Genomic DNA, 23,271 nt, shown 5'->3' with positions numbered 1-23,271 from the left:
AGAAATCATAACGCCAAACTCGTGAATTTGGTATTTATCTTAAAAAATGCAATTTTATATCAATATAATCCAAAGTGCTTTTATTTTTTATTTATGTTTAATAACTATAGGTCTGTAAGATTAAATTTTCTAAAAAAAAAAAATGTAATCTAAAATAGTTTATTCTTATTTAAATTTGATTCTTATTTAGATTAAGATTCTTATTTAGATTTTTATACTGTATATATTTAAAATGAATGACAACAATGTTTCCAAAATTCAAACAAATGAATAAAAACTTCACTACTAAATTAATGAATTAAAATAAATTACTACTGTTCTGCTAGATGAAAATCTCTGGGAAATTACACCTTATTTATAAAGAATAAAAGTGTCTATTTAAAGTGGCCTACAACAAAACTGAAGCACATGCTTATAACAAACAGATACTCTTAAAGTTGTATTTATAGATATTATTCTTGGTATGAACAGGCCTTAAGAGCACGTCTGAAGAAAAAACATCAAGATGAAAAGAAAAACTGCTACTGAAGTGTTTGTTGCCAAAACTGACTGACTTTTTTTTTTTTTTTGGCAGTCCAAAACCAACTGCGGAGGAGATCTGCCTATGGGGGCAATCCTTCGACAAACTGATGAACTGCCCCTCTGGAAGAAGTGCCTTCCGGCAGTTTCTGCGCACTGAGTTTAGTGAGGAAAACATGCTCTTCTGGTTGGCCTGCGAGGAGTTCAGAAAGGAGGCCAATAAAAGCGTCATCGAAGAGAAGGCTCGAATAATATATGAAGACTACATCTCTATTCTCTCGCCCAAAGAGGTGAGTGAACACATCTGCATGTGTAGAAAGATAAATAAAAAAACTATCCCCATTTAAATACTTCTAGTTTGGGTATTTAATTTCATTCAAAAAGAACTGAAACGAATCACTTCAAATAATAATGTTGCTCAACAAATAATCCATTTTAGGCATGGGCCGGTATACATTCTGACGGCTCTATAATATATTCTTTTTAAATGTCACCTGTAAGCTTTTTTCCATCTTTGAACACAATATATTTTTATTTGAGAAACATTTCAAATATTTTGTAGCAGTAAACATGTCAGGCTAAATAATTCAAATGAATCGTTGACTTCTGCTGTCTTCATTAGTTTTAATAACATAAGTTTTCTTTACAAATTAAAATAGCATATTTGGATATCTTTTCTGCTGGAGGTACTGTTGTCCTAAAAAACTAAAAAAACAAGAATAAAAAAATCTTACACACAGCCTAGAAATGGTGTAGCAGAAAATGTTTTAAAACTTTGACTTTTCCGAACCGCGGTATAGCTTAAAAACGGTTATCGTCCTATGCCTAATCCATATACATACTAAAAACTGACTGAGACTTTTGTTTTTGTGTTTTAATTTTACCCCTCATGAAAATAATGTTATTCTTGGTAATTTAATATATATAGCAATAAAGCATATCTGAGGCCAACATTCTTATTTAGTTTATTTAGATACCCTACAGTGCAATAATATTCACAGCCCAGACTAAATAAAAATATATGCCTCAGTCTACATTTTTGTGTAAAGTAAAATACACAAAAAAAGTGTTTTATATGACAAATTCACTTCAGGTCGCTTTCTACATCTTTGTAAATATGAAATACATTACTTTTGGTACATTTTGTTGCACATTTCAGATACACACCCATGAGAAAACAAGACTTGTTGTACAAAAGGGGTTTTAAAAACGAATGTAAGAGAAAAGTGCACTGCGACAACAGTTCTACCTTGATTCTACATTGCTTTTATCTTTTTTATTGAACCGAGCTTCATCGGACATAAACCTGAGCGTTTTGCATCATATGTACGTCACTGCCCACAGCTGAAAAATTATCTTCATAGAGATACAGTGTTTCCTCTAGGATTTTTTTCCAGCTGTGGCAGGCCTTTTTTTACACAGATCTTCCAACTAACTATGGCATTATTTCAATGACAAATGTGGTGAGCGCAGTATTCATGTAATACTAGCATGCGAATCTCTTTGCTTGCACGCCGATTTCATCGATCCTTTCTTGTGCGCTCTCAAATAAATGCTGCTGAAGTGTGATTTAGTGCGTTTTTGTAACGTGTATGTCTCCAAAATTTATTAGATTAGCCAGGAATATTTATGAGTGCCTCCAATAGACCTACAGAGCGGCATTAATGCGTCCTGAAGTAAAGTGAAATGGCTATAAACTCCAGCAAGATTAAGTCATTGTATGCATAGCTATAGACCTTTATCTATAAAGTATAATCATGGAAACTGTTTCCATCATAACTGAAAGCTGCGTCGTGTTTGCTGGCCTCATGCATCGCACAGCCCTGTCAGTCAGTCATCATCTCACCTTAAAGGGTAAACAAATAACGCACAGCACTACTACGATTACAAAAAAGTTTGCGCTGTTATAATTCACTTACCCTTTAATACGTTTTGGTGCGATTATTACCTGCTATTACCAAAAAAAAAAACAATGAATGTTTTGAATGAGAAGCTGTAATGTAGTCGTGGTGGGATGAATTTTGATGTGGCGCCCTGCCATGGAAGAATGAATGTTGCGAAAACCATTAGATAGATTGGTGAGGTAAACGCATTTGATTACAAATATAATACACTGTTAAGTTTTAATGGTATTTATTTGGTGTTGTGCAAAAAGCTGCACGGAAATAGTCATATAATTATTGTTAATAGTTATTTATTTCCATTTTCTGCTTAGTCCCTTTATTAATCAGGGGTAACCACAGCGAAAGGAACCACCAACTTATCCAGCATGTTTTACGCAGCGCATGCCCTTCCAGCCGCAACCCAACACAGGGAAACAACCATACACTCTTGCCTTCACACACATACACTACAAACTATTTAGCTTTTTTAATTCATCTGTGCCACATGTCTTTGGATTGTGGGGGAAAATGGAGCACTCGGAGGAAACCCACCCAAACACATGGAGAACATGCAAACTCCACACAGAAATGCCAGCCAGGGTTCGAACAAGCGACCTTCTTGCTCTGAGGCAATTGTGCTACCCACTGCGCCACAGTGCTGCCCCTCATCGACAATATGTCCCTGTAACAATCATTAGTGTGAAAAGGAACAAAAGTTGAGGCCTTCAAACTGCTCTGTAGTGTTCATTTTACCTAGATGAGGGGTGCCCAAACCTTTTCTTATGACAGGCAAAAAAACAAACTGGATTGAGAGCTGTGGACTGAAAGTGAAAATACCAAACTGCATTTCATTAAATTTTAAATAAGTAATTTCCTACTTTATTTCCTGATATTTAAAAATAACTACAAAAAAAATTGCTTTAAATTATATTTACCAATGCAGTATATAAAAAATTTGAACAAACTTATTACAGTAAAAATATAGACAATCTTATTAATAACACAAAGCTGCACCTTTGCCTTGATTTTTTTCGCCAATGTCTTGTGCATTGGTCTTTATCAGTAGTTTTAAACAACCAGATTCATTTACAAAACAAAACAAAGTACAAAACAAACAAACAAAATGTTACATTAAATTTCGAAATGACCATCTCTGTCAAAGATAATAATCCATTCTTCCTCTATTTTCAAATGGGATGGTCCATGCAAACAATTGATTTGTATAGTTTGGGCGTCTCTGGTCTAGATACTGCAGATAAACGTATGTTAAGTATGTTAACATTTGTTTTTTTAAATAAAAAAGTCTTAAAATGGAAGCAACTTATAAAGAAACATCCTATAATGTAAATAAGTTTTCATTTAATAAGAATATGTCAATAGCTCAGTTTTGACAAAAATTTCAGATAGAACCTTATAATTTTAAGGTGATGATTTGGATGGATGAAGTGTGAAGAGAATAACACCTCCTTAGCCGCGTTTCCACTATCGCGCCTAAAGCGAGCGAGCCAGGGCGAGCCAAGGCCAGTGGCGTTTCCACTGTCACTTCCGGGGCCTAATCGGGCCAAAGCGGGGCTTTCTTGGGGCCAGCAGCCGGCCTTTTTCGGCCCGCCGAATACCTTGGGCCAAAGAGGGCCAGCCGGGGCTTCGGGGCGGAGTGAAAGGAGAGGCGGGCACAGTTTTCCGATCGCACACGAGTACATGCGCCAAACACATAAACAAATAAATAAATAAGGGAAAGAAAACATTTGGAACAAATTATAGGCTGGGGTCTTTTTTGCATATGATCGCCCTTATGTTTCTCTTTTAAATGTAAGGCTGTTGCATAAAATGATAGTTTTTATAAGTGACTTTTCTTTGCTGCATCTCTTTGATGTTTCAATAAGGCATAATAATCTTTACACAATATTAAAGACACAGCAGACAGTAAAGCTTTTCAAGAGGTTTTGTCAAGTTTAATAAGTGTGTTTTTGCGCGTTTAAATGCCTGTGTATATGTGTGAGACAGAGGAAAAGAGCGGCTTTTTTCTTTTATTTTTATTGTTTTAATTAATTTGGAGGTAATACACTATATGAATACAACAGAAAGACATTAAACTTTACAAATTTCATGTCCACTTTTGTAGGCTCAAAACAATATTGTCATATCTAGATAAAATAGCCCTATATTGAAATAATTTAAAGAATTACAAATATCAGATACAATAAAATCACATTAAATAAATAAACCAATATAAAACTAACAAAAGCTATAGCTATAACAATTAGGTACTATATCAAACTGTTTCAAATTTATATTAAACTTTCATTTTTCAAAAGCCTCTTTGAAAAAAAGATTTTAGATATTTTCTAAAAAAAAAAAAATAAATAAATAAATAAACAACAGAAAATGTTTTAAATATTATTTATAAAGTATTTTGATGCGATGAAATTAATCAAATCATGCAAACAGAGCATTTTCGGGGTGAGTGAAAGCAGAAATAGGCGACCTTTTTTCTGTCTGCAGCCGCGCAGCACTTTTTAGACGGGGAAAACTGCAAATTCAAAATGTGTTTTGTGTCCTCAAACAAGTGTGTATGTTTTTATATAACATGGTAAAAAATAAAAAAGGAAATTTTAAATACATAAAGAGCTTTATTAGTGCATAGCTGCTGAGCGCAACGAAATATAGGCTATATTTTATTACGTGCTGCTCTTATGTGCTGAAAAACTGAACACTTTCCTTTACTTAAGATATAATAAGCAACATCTTTAAATAAAGGGAATCACTTATTAAGTGTCATAAAGCCTATAGGGAAAAAATCCTGTTTCAGTTCTCTCCGAGCATTTGGGATGAATGTTGGACAGATTCTGTCTAGAGGATGTTATAAAATACATTTTATATCGAGTTATTAACAGAGAATTTTATATATATATGGTGTTATATTATGGATGTGTGCGCTCCCTGCGCTCCGGGTCCCTCCGTTGGTGGCAAGACCACTGGATTTCGATGCCAATAGTCGGTCGGCGAGTAAATGAGTATGATGAATGAAAACACACAGGCATGTGCGTATAGACATGCGTTGTACTGCTGTACAGTAACGTGTCATTTGTTTGTTTTGGTTGTCCTAATTTTAATAGTTTCGTGATGATGTGATGATGTGCTTTATCTGCATGATTCTCGCTGAAGTTGGCGGTTTGAGTGACGTTTGATTCGGGGGATGTTCTGGGGGCAGGGTTTGCGTGACGCGCTGTGAGCTACTAGCCCCACAGTGAAAACGCGACATGATTTCCGCCTCACTGCTCAACCTCCCGGGCGATTGGCCCAGCCTGGCCCGATATAAGCCCTGGCTCGCACTGGCCTGATAGTGGAAATGCGGCTATTGTCTTTTAACACACTTCACTGATTGCTTACAGTTTAGTGGAACTCAGTTTCATAATTCACACAAAGCATTGCAGGGCATAGGAAAGATGTGTGTAATCAGAGTTACACATAACATTTGTGTTTTGTGCTCTTTCAGGTGAGCCTCGACTCCAGAGTTCGAGAGGTTATAAACAGGAACATGCTGGAACCAACATCCCACACGTTTGATGATGCCCAGCTCCAGATATACACGCTAATGCAAAGAGACTCATACCCGCGATTCATGAACTCCCCGGTCTACAAAAACCTGCTCAAGACAGTCTCTGAAACTCAGTCGGTGGAATCTTAGATCTCTGTGATCCCGGTTGAATCCCCCCTCCCCCCTTCCCTAGCTTCGTTTGTTTTCTTTCCTTGTGTAGAATATGTTTTAAAAGGACCTCACTGTGGGTCCTCCCAGGGATTTTACTGCTATAGCGATCTGTACCTGAAAAAAAAAAAAAAAAGACGCTCAGGTCTCCAGGTCACTGGATTAAAAAAAAAAAGTCTCAAATTTCCTGAGGGCTCAACACCACAAGTACTGCTACAGATCAGCATAGCAACAGATGCTCCAAAGGATTATCAGTGCGTTTCGATGTTTTCATGAAAATAATCTATTTTATTTGTGTTGAAGTTTTTTATTATTAATATTATTATTATTTTTCATTCTTTTTTTGTATCAATGTTTGAAGGAAGATGTGATACCAATTGTGGGCTATATACAGTATATACGGTAGATATATTTATGAATTTGTATTACATTTCTTCAACTTTTAGTTTTTCTTGTGTTACAATATTTAACGAAAAGGGAATTATGGGTAACACGTATTGTCCGTTTATGAAAAACTGCGTATGAGAATCAAAAGCTCAAGTCAAGGCAACACTTCAGATCTACTTGCGGTACACAGTATTGTTTTTTTCAGCTGTTTTACACACTACTCCCTGTTTAACGACTTGGCATCTCCAATGAGGAATCAAAATTATATATATTTTTAAATCTAATAATCGTAATAATAATACATATAAAGGGGGAAATATAAAAATTACTAATACATGATCAAAATGTACTAATGATAACAATAACAAAGTGTTGGATAAGAAAAAGATATAAAAGGGATAGTTCACCCCAAAATGTAAACATTTGGTTATCTTATCTCCAGGCCATCCAGCTAGAAGATTAAGAACGTTTTTTTAATCCAATATTGTGGGGTTTATTGATTCATAAAATGCAAAACAATGACTACTGGCTAGTGATGCTCGGATGGCAGTTATATCCACAGGTGCTGCAGATAATCTGCAGGTCGGATAATAAAAAAAATACATTAAGATCAATTGCTGGTGGGTCGCGGGTTAATGTGTTTATTTCTTAATGATTTTTGTTTTGCATTTTTTAATCACATCCTGTAAAATAAAAATGTGTTTATAATACTTTTTTTATCAGGCAAACGAACCCTAATTTGCAGGTTAATAAAAAAATATGCACGTGGTGGGGGAGATCCATTTGTTGAAGCAGAAAGGGAGGCAAAACCGATCCGATGGAAACTTAAAAACAAAGAATTAAACAGCGTTTTAGCAAAGTGTTTAACAAGGATGAATCAAGTGCTGGGTATGCATTATGCAACAGCTGTGAAGCGTTTTATGTAAAAGAAAGCCACAAGACCGGTACCTCAAATATGAAACATCATGTGTGTGTGCTAAATCGAAAGGCCAGTCAAGTCAAAGTCAGAAAAGCACTTTAAGCTCTTACATTAATCAGGACTGCAAAAAAAAAAAAAGAATACTACTGGAATTAAAAAAGAATTATAAAAGTGACAATCGGGTGCAGGTCGGGTGCCGATATATACAGTTGAAGTCAGAATTATTAGCCCCCCTTTGATTTTTTTTTCTTTTTTAAATATTTCCTTAATTATGTTTAACAGACCAAGGAAAGTTTTACAGCATGTCCGATAATATTTTTTTTTCTTTTGGAGACAGTCTTATTTGTTTTATTTTGGCTAGAATAAAAGCAGTTATAAATTTTTTTAACACCATTTTAAGGACAAAATTATTTGCCCGTTTAAGTTATATATTTTTTGATAGTCCTTCTTTTACCCTAACCTGCCTAGTTAACCTAATTAAGCTTTAAATGTTACTTTAAGCTGTATAGAAGTGTTTTAAAAAATATCTAGTAAAATATTATTTACTGTCATTATGGCAAAGATTAAAAAATCTGTTATATAAATGTGTGAAAAAAAAACTTCTCTCCATTGAACAGAAATGGGGGGTTGGCATAAGAATTCAGGATATTAATTCAGGGATAATATTTCAGGGGGGCTAATTATGCTGACTTCAACTGTATATCAGATATAATTCAGTCTAATCTTACAAGAAAACATAAGTATTTTACGTGGCACCTAACCCCACCCCTAAACCCAACCGTCATTGGGGGATGAGGAAATCGTACTAAATTGTACAAATTAAATCGTACAAATTTATACGAATTAGCCACAAAGTCAAAAAGTTACAAAAAATTGCGGCGGGTGGATGATTAGTATGAAGCCGCGGATTCGGATAACATTTCAGCTGATCCGCGCATCTCTACTACTGGGACTTTGAGAGTAAAAAAAACACATACAATACAGGCTAAAATAAATTATGGAGTTAACTTGTTAACAAAGGTTCGGCGGCAGAACCAGGCCTCACTTTGTCTCTTTAACCAATCACCTACTCTTCGTTTAAATCTCAAACTTATTTAAGGCCGACCAGCCCTTTACCACTGTTCTTTTCATTCTTTTGAACCCACCATCCCTCCCTCTGTCGGGGGATCCAATCACTCTACTGAAATATTACAGAGACAGTACCCCCACTCCGAGTCTCCGGTTATCATCGTAGGATGCCCGATCAACCTACCTTCTACCTACCTGTTCATGTTTATCATCTTTCTTCCCTTCCCCTTCATCCCACTGTTTTCTTACCATCCCCTACATCCCTACAATAAAGTCTAGCTCAAAGTTTGATGTGGTCCATGCCGTTGAAAATACATCCAAAGACAACTGAAGATATGAAGCCAGATGATCGCTTTGTACTAGATTATTAACATATACAATATTTACTTGTAATATTTATGACATTTAATCTCACAACAGCGCCAATGTCAATTGCATGACAGTAAGTGTTTCAAATGTCCACGTTAGGGTGAATTATCCCTCTAAAAGAAGAGAACAACTGTATTTAATATGAAATTGCATATCTCTGACAACTTTTTCAAACTATGTGATGTGCACTTTGTACTATTAGAAAACACCAAGAGGAAATATCATCCATCTATAAGTGTTTTTCCATATCATAGTATTCATTTATTCCTAAACAAGCAGCTAAGAGATGGTTGGACATGTCGACTATTACATGTACTCAACCTAAAGACCGAAAGCCTCATTTTTACGTACAGTATGTAGTAGTATTATCTTTTACAAGCAAACTCTAATAGAAGAGATTTGACATGTAGGTATTAAACTAGTGTTTTAGATCTAAACAGGAGCCCTGAATGGAAAGGTGCCGATTTTTGTTGCTACCCTCGCAAGTAGACGACACCAAAGGAGTCCAGTAAAACTGTGTGATTAGCTTGTTCTTTCTCCAATACAGCTGACTAGAATTGGAGCTGCCAAGTTCTTACTATATTTTTTAGTTCTGTGAATTACTTTGTTGCCTGACTTTCGTCACTCAAAGACAAGATCCTCACTCGGGGAAGTGCCTTGACATTCAATTTTGTGACATCTCTTCTTTTTTTGGCAATAGTTGGTTTAAACTCTTGCCAAATACAGTACTCTGGGCCTTTGATCAATTCGTGAGTTGAGGTGTCCTGCGTGGCGACTTCTAAATCAAGTATTGCACTTGGTTTGTTGAGCATTTTGGAGAGAAAACACCATTGGTCTTGTGAAGTGCTAAAGTCACACGTTTGAGATAGCGAGTCTGTTTGTTGGCTAGTCGAGTTCAGTTCATTAGGATTGTTGATCTGCGTCCAGACTGTACATCTACCAACATGTATTTCATGGTGGTGCTTCTACTTGTCTTAGACTAACTTAATATTATTATGAAATGTGCAATTTGAGCTGATGGATTCACCACATAGATCAACCTCAAATACTATCTAAGCCAATGGTTTGGAGTTATACTGCCTATATATTTTTTCTTTCTCTCTTTTTGTTGTTGTTCTGTAAAGTCTACAAAAAAAAGTGTTATTTTCCAATCAGTTTACATTAAATTATACTTTTTTTCTGATTAATAATATGTGAATGTTTACAGTAATCAGATTAGTTTTTTCTGTTTTGATGAATTGAGAAAAATAATGATTTGTGGGCATTTGGAATCTTTAAGATACAATAAAGCACAATAATTTTAAAATGTGTGATTGTTGTGGACTGCAGGAAAATAACATGTATATGATATGTAAGCTTGTAGGGCATTGGAACTCAGGTTCAAATACATTCGGTGTCTTTTCTTGGGATCTTTTGCCCTTCTCTCACCATTACATTGCTGTCTATTCTACTCATACATGAAGCCAGGAAATCCTAGGAATAAAAATTATGTACAAATACAGTGCCATCTTCTTTTGCAAGTGTAATGTGTGAACAAAAATAACAATATATATATATATATATATATATATATATATATATATATATATATATATATATATATATATATATTTGCATACACACACACATAATAATTAATTTATATAATTATATAATTTATATAATAATAATTAATTTAATAATTCTGACCTCAGCTATATATATATATATATATATATATATATATATATATATATATATATATATATATATATATATATATATATATATATATATATATATATATATATGTTGAAACTGAAACACTGGTCAATTTAATGATGACAGCCATATTACCCTGCAGCCCAAGACCAGTTATTCACTGATGCCCCATTCACACAACGCTTCCCATTGACTTTGAATATGTGATGTCAAGCATTGCCGAACTGAATAGTTGATTCAACACTTCAGCAACGTTGCTCACTGCAGAGGTTAAGAATTCCTCAACTTTTCAAGCACCAACGGAAGGTCAGCCAATCAGGTCTCTTTATGCAAATATAAATGATTGTGGACTAATTTCATTGGTTGATGCTGCTATGATGACTGCATCAGACCCAACTTTAGATACACCCTCCATCAAGCATTAATGTTGAAGCCCTGTTTGAAGCTAAGCAGAGGGGAAGCCTGGTCGGTATCTGGGTGGGAGACCACATGGAAAAACTAAGTTGCTGTTGGAAGTGGTGTTAGTGAAGCCAACAGGGGGCACTCAACCTGCGGTCTATGTGGGTCCTAATGCCCCAGTAAAGTGAAGGGGCAGCTATACTGTCGGATGAGACATTAAACTTTGTTATCTGTAATCTCTGTGGTTATTAAAAATCCCATGGCACTTCTCATGAAGAGTGGGGGTGTAACCCCGGAGTCCTGGCCAGATTCCTTCAACTGGCCCTTTCTTGTATAAAAATATAAGAAAGTCAAACAGATTGGAATAAGTAAAGAGTAAGTAAATCATCAAAGAATTGTCATTTTTGGATGAACTATGCCTTTACTGTAAATCATGCAGTAGAATAATTTTGCTTTTTTAACTTAACTACAACAGATGAATTAATAATTATAATGTGGACATTATAATTAAAACAAACTACACCAAATAATTGCATCATGTGCACAATTTAGCAAAAACAATGCAAAAAAAAAAAAAAAAAAAAGGATCCCATTATACATATTATTTCACTCTGTATCATTCCATGTTGTCGACTGTCCCTTTAAATCCAAAGGTGCTGCTGCTACCAGCCACCTCATTAGAAGAGGGTGGAGACTTTACAGCCCCTGCCTTGCAGACTCCTCAACAAACACACAAGGTTAACACAGTAAGTTATGTCTGTAAAAAAAAAAAAAGTTGAGGAAGTGATGTGCATCAGTATATTAGTCCTGTAAGGCTGGAAGCCTGATTTTTTAAGGATTCTCCATCCTAATGTGAAGAGAAAAGAAATCCTAAATCCTAATTAGGTAAATTTCTATCAATTTGTTAGAGCAACTCACTGTAGTATTGGTAACCTAGCAATCAACACATTGCACATTTTTCTTTTTTCTGTGATTTCCTTCATCCCTTGCGTTGAAAAAAATCTACAATTTAGACTTTTTACATTTTGTTTTTATCTTTAATTTTACAGCATGTCCACTGTAGTGGACCACAGGACCATTTTAGTTTGAAATGACTGCCACTCAGACAACAAAACTGTACAGCATATGGCTGTAAAGGGATATTAATCCAATATTAATGTATCAAAAAGTAAACAAGCCAATTTTTCCTTTTTGTATTGAAATTCCTGAAACAGTTTAGTCGGAAAGAGAGAGAGAGAATTGAAAAAGTGATGTAATACAAAACAAATTTAATATAAAAGTGATTTAAAACGGATTGTCAATCTCTAATTGTCTCTAATTTTCTGATTGTCTGACTCTAAGTCAGAGTCTCCCTCAACTATCTTATAAAGAATCCTACTAACATGCAGTCATTAATTACATTAACATGGTCCAGGTGTCCACTAGAGTGGACATTTAACAAAGGATGATATTTTGACACACAAACAAGTTAACAGCTTTGAAAATCTAAATGTATTGTTTCTGACACTTTAATAAACAAATATAAATTTAAAACAATTAAAAAGCTACATTTCACATACCTCTCTCCTTCCCATAAAATGTGTTTGTTTGTATGCCGGTCATTTGGATTCAATATTAGCTCGGTTTGGGTAATGTAGGACTGGGGTTTTATTGGTGCAGAAACCCAGGATGGGAATGAAGCAAATTATATTATACATATTTAAGATAATACACACACACACACGCAGATATATATATATATATATATATATATATATATATATATATATATATATATATATATCTGTGTGTGTGCATGTATGTATCACCAGTAATTAGAATGGCATTATTTGATCTATATATACTATTTAAAATGTTAATAATCCAATTTAAACCTTCAGCATAACCCCAGGGATTGTGTTTGGTCTTGATTTCCTGCGAAGTAACAGTGCTGCCCACTCACTCGTCTCTGGAGAGGATGCACCTGGGACCTCACAAAAGATCCTTGAAGCAAGTGTTTCCCATTTAGTATTTTCTAAGGACCAAGTTGTGTATACATAAAGAACATTCAGAAATGTAAACATATTTTCATATTAAATAATGAGTGAGCCACTCTCCATAATGTCTTAAACTACTGTAAATGATGAACAAAGATGAGCTAAATCCGCATCTCCTGTTTTCCATATGCACAAAAGGACGTTAAGAACGGCCACCAAAGGGTTGTTTGTTATTCAGATGAGACATTGCAAATGCAAGGGGCTTGTTAGGACATCAAGGCAGCAGTGGGTCCTACAGTTAAATCATATGAGAAGAGTGAGAAAAATACACAAACCTGCAAAACACCTTACCTGGCTGCAAAAAGCAAGTATTGTCCACTTTTGTATTGATTGTTGATGTCAAAAGTAACATTACCATGACTGAGCCGATCTAACCTGACATGTCTATGTATGTTATTGCTTTATCATAGTCATCAGATTGTGTTAAGGGAGAACCCTGTTATAGGTCCTATGAAATTAAGTTTTTAGATATTAGTATCAGTCAGTATTGTTAGTTTTTAAGATATCGATAAGCTAATGTGCACCAAAACAGTGACAAAATTCACGATTAGAAGATACCGACTGCCAACAAAATGTATCAATGGTTTTATTCACGTCACCTCACACTAGTTTCTCACCACATCATAAACAATATATTTATTTTATTGGTTAAATATTATATTCACAAAGGTAAATGTTCTTTATCATTACCTAATTAGCAGAATTTTCTGTGTATTAAATTGTTAAATTACTACTTTACAAAATGTTTACAGCAAAAATTGGGAAATTTCATAAGGACTTTGTAAATATTATTTAATCTGATAGTTTTGCCTCTGTTAATTGTTTTTATTACCTTGTTATTATTTTTATTTATTTTATTTTCCTTGTTTATTGTACTTGATGTCATTCATTGTTATGGTTAATATGACTGTATTGTTAAAACACAATAAAAATAAATAAAATTAAGTCGCCTACAAGTAAAAAAAAACTTCATAACCAATAAAATGCTCTCTAGAATCTGACATGCCCCACCCCCTTCAAGACGCTTCTCATTTGATGCACTTAAGCTCAAACTGGCAAAGCAGTGATAAAACAAAACACCACTGACTGTTTTTAAAAGGGGGAGGAGCCACTATGTTCCACTTTCCCGTCGTGTATCAGTTGAGATTACGTCGAATACCGAATAAAAATGCACATTTCAAAGCACTTCACTGACCTTTAACATTAAGATTCTAATCTGCCTAATTTTGTGACCTCATTGAAAAAAATACCTTAAACCACAGGTGTTAAACTCAGTTCCAAAAGGGCCGCAGCTCTGCACAGTTTAGTTCCAACCCTAATTAAACACACCTGATCAAACTAATTGAGTCCTTTAGGCTTGTTTGAAACCTACAGGTAAGTGTGTTGGAGCAGGGTTGTAACTAAACTGTGCAGGGCTTCAGCCCTCCAGGAATTGAGTTTGACACCTGTCTGAAAAAAGAGCATCTTAAATTGATGTGTTTTGAATAACTCACTTGAAAATGTATCTAGAGCCCAATTGAGCCTAAATAGTTATTAGTAAAACAAGTTTGAACCCAGAGGCCCACAGTTGTAATGGGAACAATGAAAAATGTAAAAGATTTTTGTAAACATTAGCATCAAAATAGGCTTTAAACTAACATCCAATCATAACCTGCTTGGACCTTACATCATTATTAGGCCAATAACTACATAACTGGTATTTGGTCTACTAATAACTACATTTGGTCATTAAACTTCATTAAACCTGATTTGCAACATGAAAATTATCATTTTTAAAAGTTATAAAAGTTTAAAAGCCTTGAAATTTGTTTTGTTTTTTAAGATGTGCTATATATAAGATTAATCAACAATATATATATATATATATATATATATATATATATATATATATATATATATATATATATATATATATATATATATATATATATTTATTTATTTATTTATTTTTTTAGTATAACCTTCATAAAATACAGTAAAGAACTAGTAACAAGTAAACCAATCTACTCAAACTGTCTTGATATGGAGTATAAATCACACTTGCAGTCAATCTTTAAAACATTTTACTTCTGAAAGTAAAAGTCATGTACACAGTAAAAATTTGTAGATCATGCATATAAATATGTATAATTCAGAGTGACAAAGAGACTCAAATTATTTTCCAAATAAACATGTTAAAAAACAAAAAAAATGTTAAGTCGTTACCAAAAGCTAACATATGCTAAAAGCATTTTATTTTAAAACGGATTTGCCTAGGAAAATTAAATAGTTTTGACAAGTTCTCATTAGGGCAAAGCAAAACTATCTAAATATGAATGTTGTCAAAATGTTTAACTACGTATAAAAAAGTGATGGTAAAAGAAAACAGAAACCCAACGACACTGATTACAGTCCAAAGGCCTATGGCCTCGCTATACGTCAAGTTAAAACACAGGACATGAGTTTGTGGACCATTATAAGAAAACAAACAGTTGACAGGATCTATTGTGGCCTTTGTACATCAGGTGCGCCATTGAATTGTCATCAATGATACAGAAACGTGGTCCTGGAATTTAGCTACATCTCCAAACACAGAGAACAACCCCCAGCTTCAGCAGAACTGTGGAGAGACAGTAAATTAAGTCAATCAGAAATCATAGAATGTCAAATATCATTTAAGTTAGTAGTACAGCGATTATTGTGTACAACCGGGGCTGTGCCTCTATAAAAATTTGATGGCATGATTATTACTTTCAATAAATCATAAAAAGAGGTTAAAGTTTAACACTGGAACTACCAGAATTCAGTAACTTCTAAAATTACCATAACTTCTCATATGAGACATCATAATGGTATGTCATATTTACATTTAAAGCCTCTATTAAAGGCTGATTTATACTTCTGCGTCAAACCCCGGCGTATGCTACGGCGCTGACGCATAGCCCTTCGCCGTGGCTGACGTGCACCTCTCAAAAATTGTAACTACACGTCGCAATGACGCGTAGCGCAAGCTCTGTGATTGGTCGACTTGGTAGCACTGACGAGTCTGGGCGGGACCGAGAACCGCGCGAATGGTGCGAGCCTGATGGAGCAATTGTTTACAAGTGTGGAGTCCCGCGAAGGAGCTCCTGATGAAAAGTTTTGTTTTGTGTTTACCTCATAGTTAAAGTTGTTGCATTTCCGCCGGTTCCTGCCTCAAAATGAGCGAGTTTGAGCCACTTGTACATCCAGGAAGTGTTCAGGAAAAGCAAAACAGCAGAGAAGAAACTCGACACAGAGGAACATTTACACCTCACTGCCAACTAGCGTTTTGGAAGTGTTAATGCAGACCAACAGAGACAGCGCGCAGAAGTATAAATGCACAGCTACGCCCGTTGCATGCGCCGTGGGTTACGCCGGTCACTTGACGCAGAAGTATAAACCAGGCTTAAGATATTAAAATTAAGCTCTGAATGTCTGTCATCAGTCATTACCCTAAAAATACAACCTGTTTGGTAATACAGCCTATAAATGTGTAGTTAGGCTACTAGACCACCAGTGAAGGTCTGTGCCTCACTTTCACGAGCAGGCAAAGGCTTTTTGAAGATGCTGTTTTGAAAGATCTTTATCTGAAGTAAAGTTATGTTTTGCTATCTAAAAGCTATATTTACGTTAGTAGGAAGTTAATAGGCAACGGAGGAACGTATATTTAAAGTCATTGTAATTTTAATAAAATAATGTTAGAAAATAATATACACATATTTAGGAAAACTCAGGGAATTATAGGTATGTGGGTTTTATTTTAACAAAGTTATTAAGTTACAAAAATGACCGGATCTGTAGTTCTTAAATAGTGTTAGTGTTAAATATACATAAACGTGCATACAAATTAATTGACATCAATTAAATAACATTCTCCAGAAAATTGTGTTATCAGTAGACCAGTAGTGCTTTTCTACATGCAGATTCAGAAGCAGAATCTTGCTAACATTTTGCATATTCATTACTGCAATACATTCTATGATTGAACGGACATGAAACACAGACAAAACATTTCAAGAAACACGTACCTTCCATCTGTTTCCACATTCATTGCAGAAGACGAATGTTGTCATCGGTTCATCAGCACTTCGAGTTTGAACCTAAAGAAATATTTGAGTTTAGAAAATGTATAGAAATACACAAACAAGCATACACATATACATACATTATACATATTTATATATATATATATATATATATAAAAAGTCCAGTCAGATTTCCCTGTCATACCTGGGTGTATGTACACTTCTTCTTTTTGCATTTGCCGCAAGTGAACAGGTCAGTCTGGGTGCCCCCAGAAGTGGCCACCTGGTGGTCCCTGATGGCCTCTTTGGTCAGATTCTTGCGCATCTCCTTCAGTTCATCACTTGCCATTTCCTGTTGGAATAACATTTCCTCATTAGGGCTTTTCACACTTTAAAAAGTTAATCCCGAGTTATCTTGCTTCACATTTCCCACAGTACAATCCTGGGTTAATATCCTGTAATGCATTTTATCAGTGTTAGTGAAATTGATTAAATGAAGTATGTGAGTCCTAGCAAATCCCCATAATATATATTACCAACTGATAATCAAGGTTTTTTTAAACAGTACTATTGTTTTTTTAGACTAAAACTATAATCCTTCCACAAACCACATAAACATAAAAACAGTTAAAAAAGTTGTGATTTGATGAATATGTTAAAGTGAAGAACAAGAGTGTTCATAGTGAGCCATGTTTTCATTAATCCCGTGGGATAAAAGCAGAAGTGCAAGTCCATATAACTCTTACACTGTGCCCTAACTACAAGCATCAAACTAACTACACCAGAGGTGCCCAAACTCACTCCTTGAGGACCGGTGTCCTGCATAGTTTAGCTCCAACTTCTTTCAACACATCTGCCTGAAAGGTTTAAGTATACTTAGAGGGTTCATACACATTTTTACTAATAAAATTATAACAATTCAATGGCTTTTCCAGGACATTTAAGTAAATTTTTATAACCTAATATTTCATGTCATGTCTACATATACGTGGTAAACAATAAGAAAAACAAGGCATGTTTAAAGTTATTACAGCATAGCATAAAACGTGCAACAATATATTTAGTTTAAATGAATCTTTATATCTATATCAAATTTATTTCGATAATGCTCACACAGCACTAATAATGTGAGAACATGTGTTTGGCCATGGACAGACAAGAAGTAAAGAAAACTAACCCATATTTAAGTATACAGATATTTGTTAAACTAATTGTCATGACTTTTCAAAATGTTGTGGGTTTTTCATATTTTCCAACACTTTTCCAGGTCTGGAAAATGCCATGTCAAAATGCCATGACATTACTAGGTTTTTCTTGACCGTATGAACCCTGTGCCTAGAAAGAGCTTGATTACCTGGTTCAGGTGTGTTAAATTGGCGTTAGAACTAAAATATGCAGAAAACCAGCCCTTCAATACCAAGTTTTGGCACCCCTGAACTTCACAGACCAAAAATGCTTTTGGCTGATACAGAATGAATCTAGTTTTTAAAAAAATTAAAATATTTATTCAAGTATTTACAAATAAGTGGCTTTTAGGTTACACAAACCATAGACAACCATGATACTATTTTGTTTATGGTAACTGATGTTCGAACTATTTAAGTTGGACATAGCCCGAGGTGGAATAAATAAAATTATACCGAGAAGATTTAGGACATAAAAACCTGTGCATAAAGATCTAATATATATTTTGGTTTGTTTGTCACAAATATCAATCACTCCAGTTCTCTGCTGTTATTGAGAATTGTGAAATGTTACTGGACACAAAAATGTAGATGTCATAAATTACAAAAAAAAAAAAAGATATTATGGCCCTTCACAATTATGTTAAATAATCATGATCACAACAATGACCGAAATAATCGTGAGTATGATTTTTGCCATATTCTAGCAGCCCTACACAAGAGCAGAGCTAATGTTAGTTCTCATCACCTACTCTAAATTTCAAGTGTGAAGCGTTTCTTTACCCAAGCAAGGTTAAGAAGGATGACAAGCTTGGGTTAAGCAAGTTGTTATGCCTAAAACTACTCTAATAAATTTACAACACATCAAGTCACATACCTCTGCGGTCATTTTGGCGATGCGGTCTGGACTGACATTTCCACAAAGGACGTTCCTTCTCAAGTTTGGATTCTTTGCATCCTTAAGATTAGAGATCCGGCTTCGTACACGATTCTTGTATTTCATGTCAGTATTTTTGAACTCCAAAAAGATACGTGGTACTTTGTTAAGGAACCCAATTTAAAACAAATAATTATGCTGAAGATTGTAACTTTCATGATTTAAAAAGAATTCACACTTATAACTATATAACTACATTTGGCATGAATATGAAAAGGATATATTCTTCAATCTGAGCACCAAGTTCATCGCAGTCAGAGCCAATCGTAATGTAATCATCTAAGAAAAAGATAAAAAAATCATATGTAAAAAGACATAAGACACCAATATAACATAAAATAATGAAATAACAAACACACACATACAAATAATAAATCAACCCACTTTTGTAAAAATAAAGATGTCAAAAGAAATAAACCAGGCATTTTCTAATCATTAATAACAATTACAAACAGATACAAAATTATGTACAAAATTAGTAACAAGTTCTTTTGGCAAGACAGTGTAAAAAAAAAAAACGTGTGTGGGGAAGAATGGCCTGCCATGACTTGCCTCCTGTTTGCAAAGCATTTGACAGCATCTCCCTGCACTTGATACGGACTGAGTCAGATGTGCCTGGTGCTCGTGGGAAAGTGGCTATCAAAGTGTTGGGTGTAACATCAACAGACTCGCTCTTACTGCTAGAATTGCTGCTTGAGCTTCAAGAAACGATAAAAAAATGAAGAGAGACAAAACAAGAGGGAGAAATGGTTAGATCTGTAAAGCATTTTTATTGCCTAAGATGAAAAATAATTGGATAATAATGGTTTAACCATTAACAGTGTTTGTACCTCTCCTCTCTGGGCTCCGGGCTGGTTTCAGAAGGTGAAACCACTGGTGTTGTGCGTTCCTTCTTTTTCTCCTCAGAGTTTTTATCAGCGGCGGGTTCATCTGAAAGTAAAAACTACTTGTTAGTTATTTCATCAGAGTTACAGTATAAATGATTGCAAATGAGTCTCACTATTTTCATTTCAATTCATGTTTATTACTATAGTGCTACTTCAATGTAGACTGTGTCAAAGCAGCTTAACATAGAAGTTCTAGTAAATTGAAACTGTGTCAGTCCAGTTTTCAGAGTTGAAGTTCAGTTTAGTTCAGTGTGGTTTAAGTTTTAATGTTGAAAATCCAAACACTGAAGAGCAAATCCATCGATGCACAGCTCCACAAGTCCCAACTTTGTTGGTTTAAATGGAGCCTTTTTTGTACCATTTGGTAATAAGGCTCAAAACTCAAATTTTTTTACTCAGAATCTGAACTTTGTACAAAAATAAGACCTGCAGTTGCTACCACATAGAGGCAATTAGTGGTATTACAACAACAATGACCAATAGTAAATTATGTTCATAACTTACTCTTTAATTTGTTAGTTAACTAGTTAGATAACTAACTATATAACAAAACTTAAACAAAACTTAAATATTTTAAGTCCGTAAATGGATGGAACAATAGCAATGCAGTTATAATATTTTTTTCCCATGTTAATAATGCAACTTAATTTTTTGGAAAAATAGTCCTGCTCGATTTTGGGAAAAATCATTATCACGATTATTTTGGTCATAATTGTAATCATGATTATTCAAAAGGATTATTAGTTGAAGTCAAAATTATTAGCGCTCCAGAACATTTTTTTTTAAATAAATTTTTCCCAAATTGTGTTTAACAGAGCAGGGAATTTTAACAGCATTTCCTCTAATATTTTTTCTTCTTGAGAAAGTCTAATTTGTTTTATTTTGGCAAGAATAAAACAAGGTTTAAATATTTTGAAACCTATTTTAAGTTCAATATTATTAGCCCCCTTAAGCAATGTATTTTGGATTGTCTGCAGATGAAACTACTATTATACAATGACTTGCCTAATTACCCTAATTAAGCCTTTGAATCACACTTTGAATCTGAATGCTTGTGCTCTGAAAAAACTAGGAAAATATTATGTACTGTCATCATAGCAAAGATAAAATAAATCTGTTATTAGAACTGAGTGATTAAAACTATTATGTTCAGAAATAATAATAAAAAATCTTCTTTCCGTTAAACTTGAATTGGGGAGGAAAAGGGTTGCTAATATTCAGGAGGGCTAAAAATTCTGACTTCAACTGTATATATACAGTTATTTTTCACCCTGCAAAGGAAAGAGAAATAAATACAAGAGAATAAAAATATGAAACAAACAGTGCTTTAAGCATCTTCACTGTAAGAAAAACACTTTAGCTACAAACAAGTCAAGAGCAGTGAGTGATTTTGTCCTTTTGTTGTTTGATTAATAATGATGGAAACAGGCGGGAGCAGGAATATTGCGCTGTCACTTTAATGACTTCTCTTTCACGTGTCATTTGATTCTCAAAAGTAATTGTCATTTGAATAAGTCACACTTGTAAATAATTGCTCGTCGTTAAATTATTTTTATTACATCAAGTACACTAATTGTTCTTATATTTAGATACAAGCATTAGTTTGCTTATTACAAAATTACATTTTTATTTTGAAGTATACAATTTATTAACAGAGGACTACATATGGATAATGTGGTTAACTATAACTTTAAAATAAAATTAGATGGAAAAATCATAAGGATAAAAACGTTTTTTCTTAAACATTTGTCTTTTCTTACCCAGCAACTTCTTCCAGGACTTGATCAAAGACTTGGCCAGTGAGGTCACTTCGTCATCTGTGCTCTGTTTGCGGATGGCATTGACTGACATCCCGATTCTCGTGGACTATTTATAAGAATGCAAAGAAAATTTCTTATTATAAAATGTAATTGTCGAGTGATGAAGCACGAATGATGTGAAGAGAGGAAACGTACCTGCAGTAGTTCCAGGGTCATGGGTATATTCTTTAGTTCCTTTAATAAGTCCAGAGCACCAACCTTCAAAAAAACAAACAAAGATTTGGTAAAATGTAACTCAATATAATAGTTTAACATGCACATTAAAAAGTATGAACATTTATAGCATAACAGAAAAGTAATTTAGTACACATTATTTACAATAAAAATCATTAGATTATTCACAATGGTCCCAATAAAGAATAAAAAGAAGGAAAATAAGAGGAAAATAAAACAACAGAAATCAAACAAAAAACAAAGAAATATCAATAGGCTATCTGATCTGAGGATAGAAATAGAAAAGATAAAAAAATATTAAAAGTGTATAGGGCAAAATAAGAAGATAACAGCGATTTGGAGATTTTCTAGATTATACATTTTGTCGTGCAAATTGTAGCATGAGCACTTCAATAACACGCGCGTGTTTACAGTGACGTCAACAGCAGCCACTTTGTAGCCAAACTTCTGCTAATTAGCATCACTTTAACTCACTTCTACACAACAATTAGTTTTTAGAAATTGTGGTTTCATATGTTTTATTATAATAAAGTAAGAGACTAATGTCTTGTTTGTTTTGAGATGAAATCAGTTGCATTACTGCCTCCCGCTGACTGACCCCGTGCATTTATCCGCGCTAACAGCAGCTAATGTTGCTAACTGCTCTGCTAGGTGATCAAATTATTAAAACAATAAACTGAACCACTATACACAAAGCTCGTTTGACATTTGGCCACAAAAGCTATTACAAAATAGATCCCTATGATCGATGTGCATTATGAAATAGGCGCTTCTCAATGAATGTAACTGTTAGCTTGTTATGTATCAATGTAGCCTCGTCCGAGACAGGGAATTCATTCATGACAAAACACCTCACCCCGTTCTTTTTCTGTGCCATTTTATCCATCTTCTTCGCGATCCGGATGATCTCTTCTTCTTCCTTTTTGCCCATTGTTTATGTTTTATGGCAGATTTTCAAATTAAACGTAGTATAAATGTTTAAAAAAACGTAAAACACCCCGCGAACACACCACTCCACCGGCGGCGACCGTAGCAGCTCTGATAGGAAGGCGTGTCTATGAAAAGCCCTCAGACATCACTAATCAACCCATTGAAACGCGCTTTGATTGAATCGATGTAAAGTCCAGGCAACATTAATCAAAAATATCCAGCGCGCCTCACTTGAGAAGCGATTCAAATTAATGAATAATTTCATACAGGGAATTATTGAACGACAAACAAATATATGAGCCGAAAGATACACACAATACTAGTAAA

The 23,271-nt window shown here is 34.4% G+C and overlaps 2 protein-coding genes across 13 annotated transcripts in view; one reads left to right on the top strand and one right to left on the bottom strand.

Moving 5' to 3' along the window:
• rgs20 (regulator of G protein signaling 20) overlaps positions 1–10,350 on the top strand; it is a 32,001-nt gene extending 21,651 nt beyond the window's left edge. For 10 of the 12 annotated variants that reach the window (XM_087239230.1, XM_087239232.1, XM_087239238.1 and 7 more), the window contains exons 4-5: positions 575–809; positions 5,899–7,341. In XM_087239230.1, the coding sequence (XP_087095356.1) occupies positions 575–809; positions 5,899–6,090 (427 nt within the window). In that variant the 3' untranslated portion in view covers positions 6,091–7,341. Of the gene's footprint in view, positions 1–574; positions 3,687–5,809 lie in introns of all 12 variants that reach the window. The other 2 variants (XR_015477683.1, NM_001002431.3) reach the window with 2 other exon arrangements.
• Positions 10,351–15,033: 4,683 nt separating this feature from the next.
• tcea1 (transcription elongation factor A (SII), 1) lies at positions 15,034–23,069 on the bottom strand. Its single transcript, NM_199994.2, has 10 exons — positions 22,871–23,069; positions 21,976–22,038; positions 21,781–21,886; positions 19,964–20,063; positions 19,686–19,831; positions 19,356–19,412; positions 19,074–19,228; positions 17,218–17,364; positions 17,016–17,087; positions 15,034–15,586 (listed from the first exon to the last, which is right to left on the bottom strand). The coding sequence occupies exons 1-10, from the start codon at positions 22,943–22,945 to the stop codon at positions 15,578–15,580; spliced, it is 930 nt and encodes a 309-aa protein (NP_956288.1). The 5' UTR covers positions 22,946–23,069; the 3' UTR covers positions 15,034–15,577.
• Positions 23,070–23,271: the final 202 nt, after the last annotated feature.

The sequence above is a fragment of the Danio rerio genome, chromosome 2 (assembly GCF_052040795.2).
Source record: "Danio rerio strain M-AB ecotype USA chromosome 2, GRCz13ab, whole genome shotgun sequence".
Lineage (NCBI taxonomy): Eukaryota > Metazoa > Chordata > Actinopteri > Cypriniformes > Danionidae > Danio > Danio rerio.
Note: the sequence above shows the minus strand (reverse complement) of the source record. Positions and strands in the feature narration are given on the sequence as shown.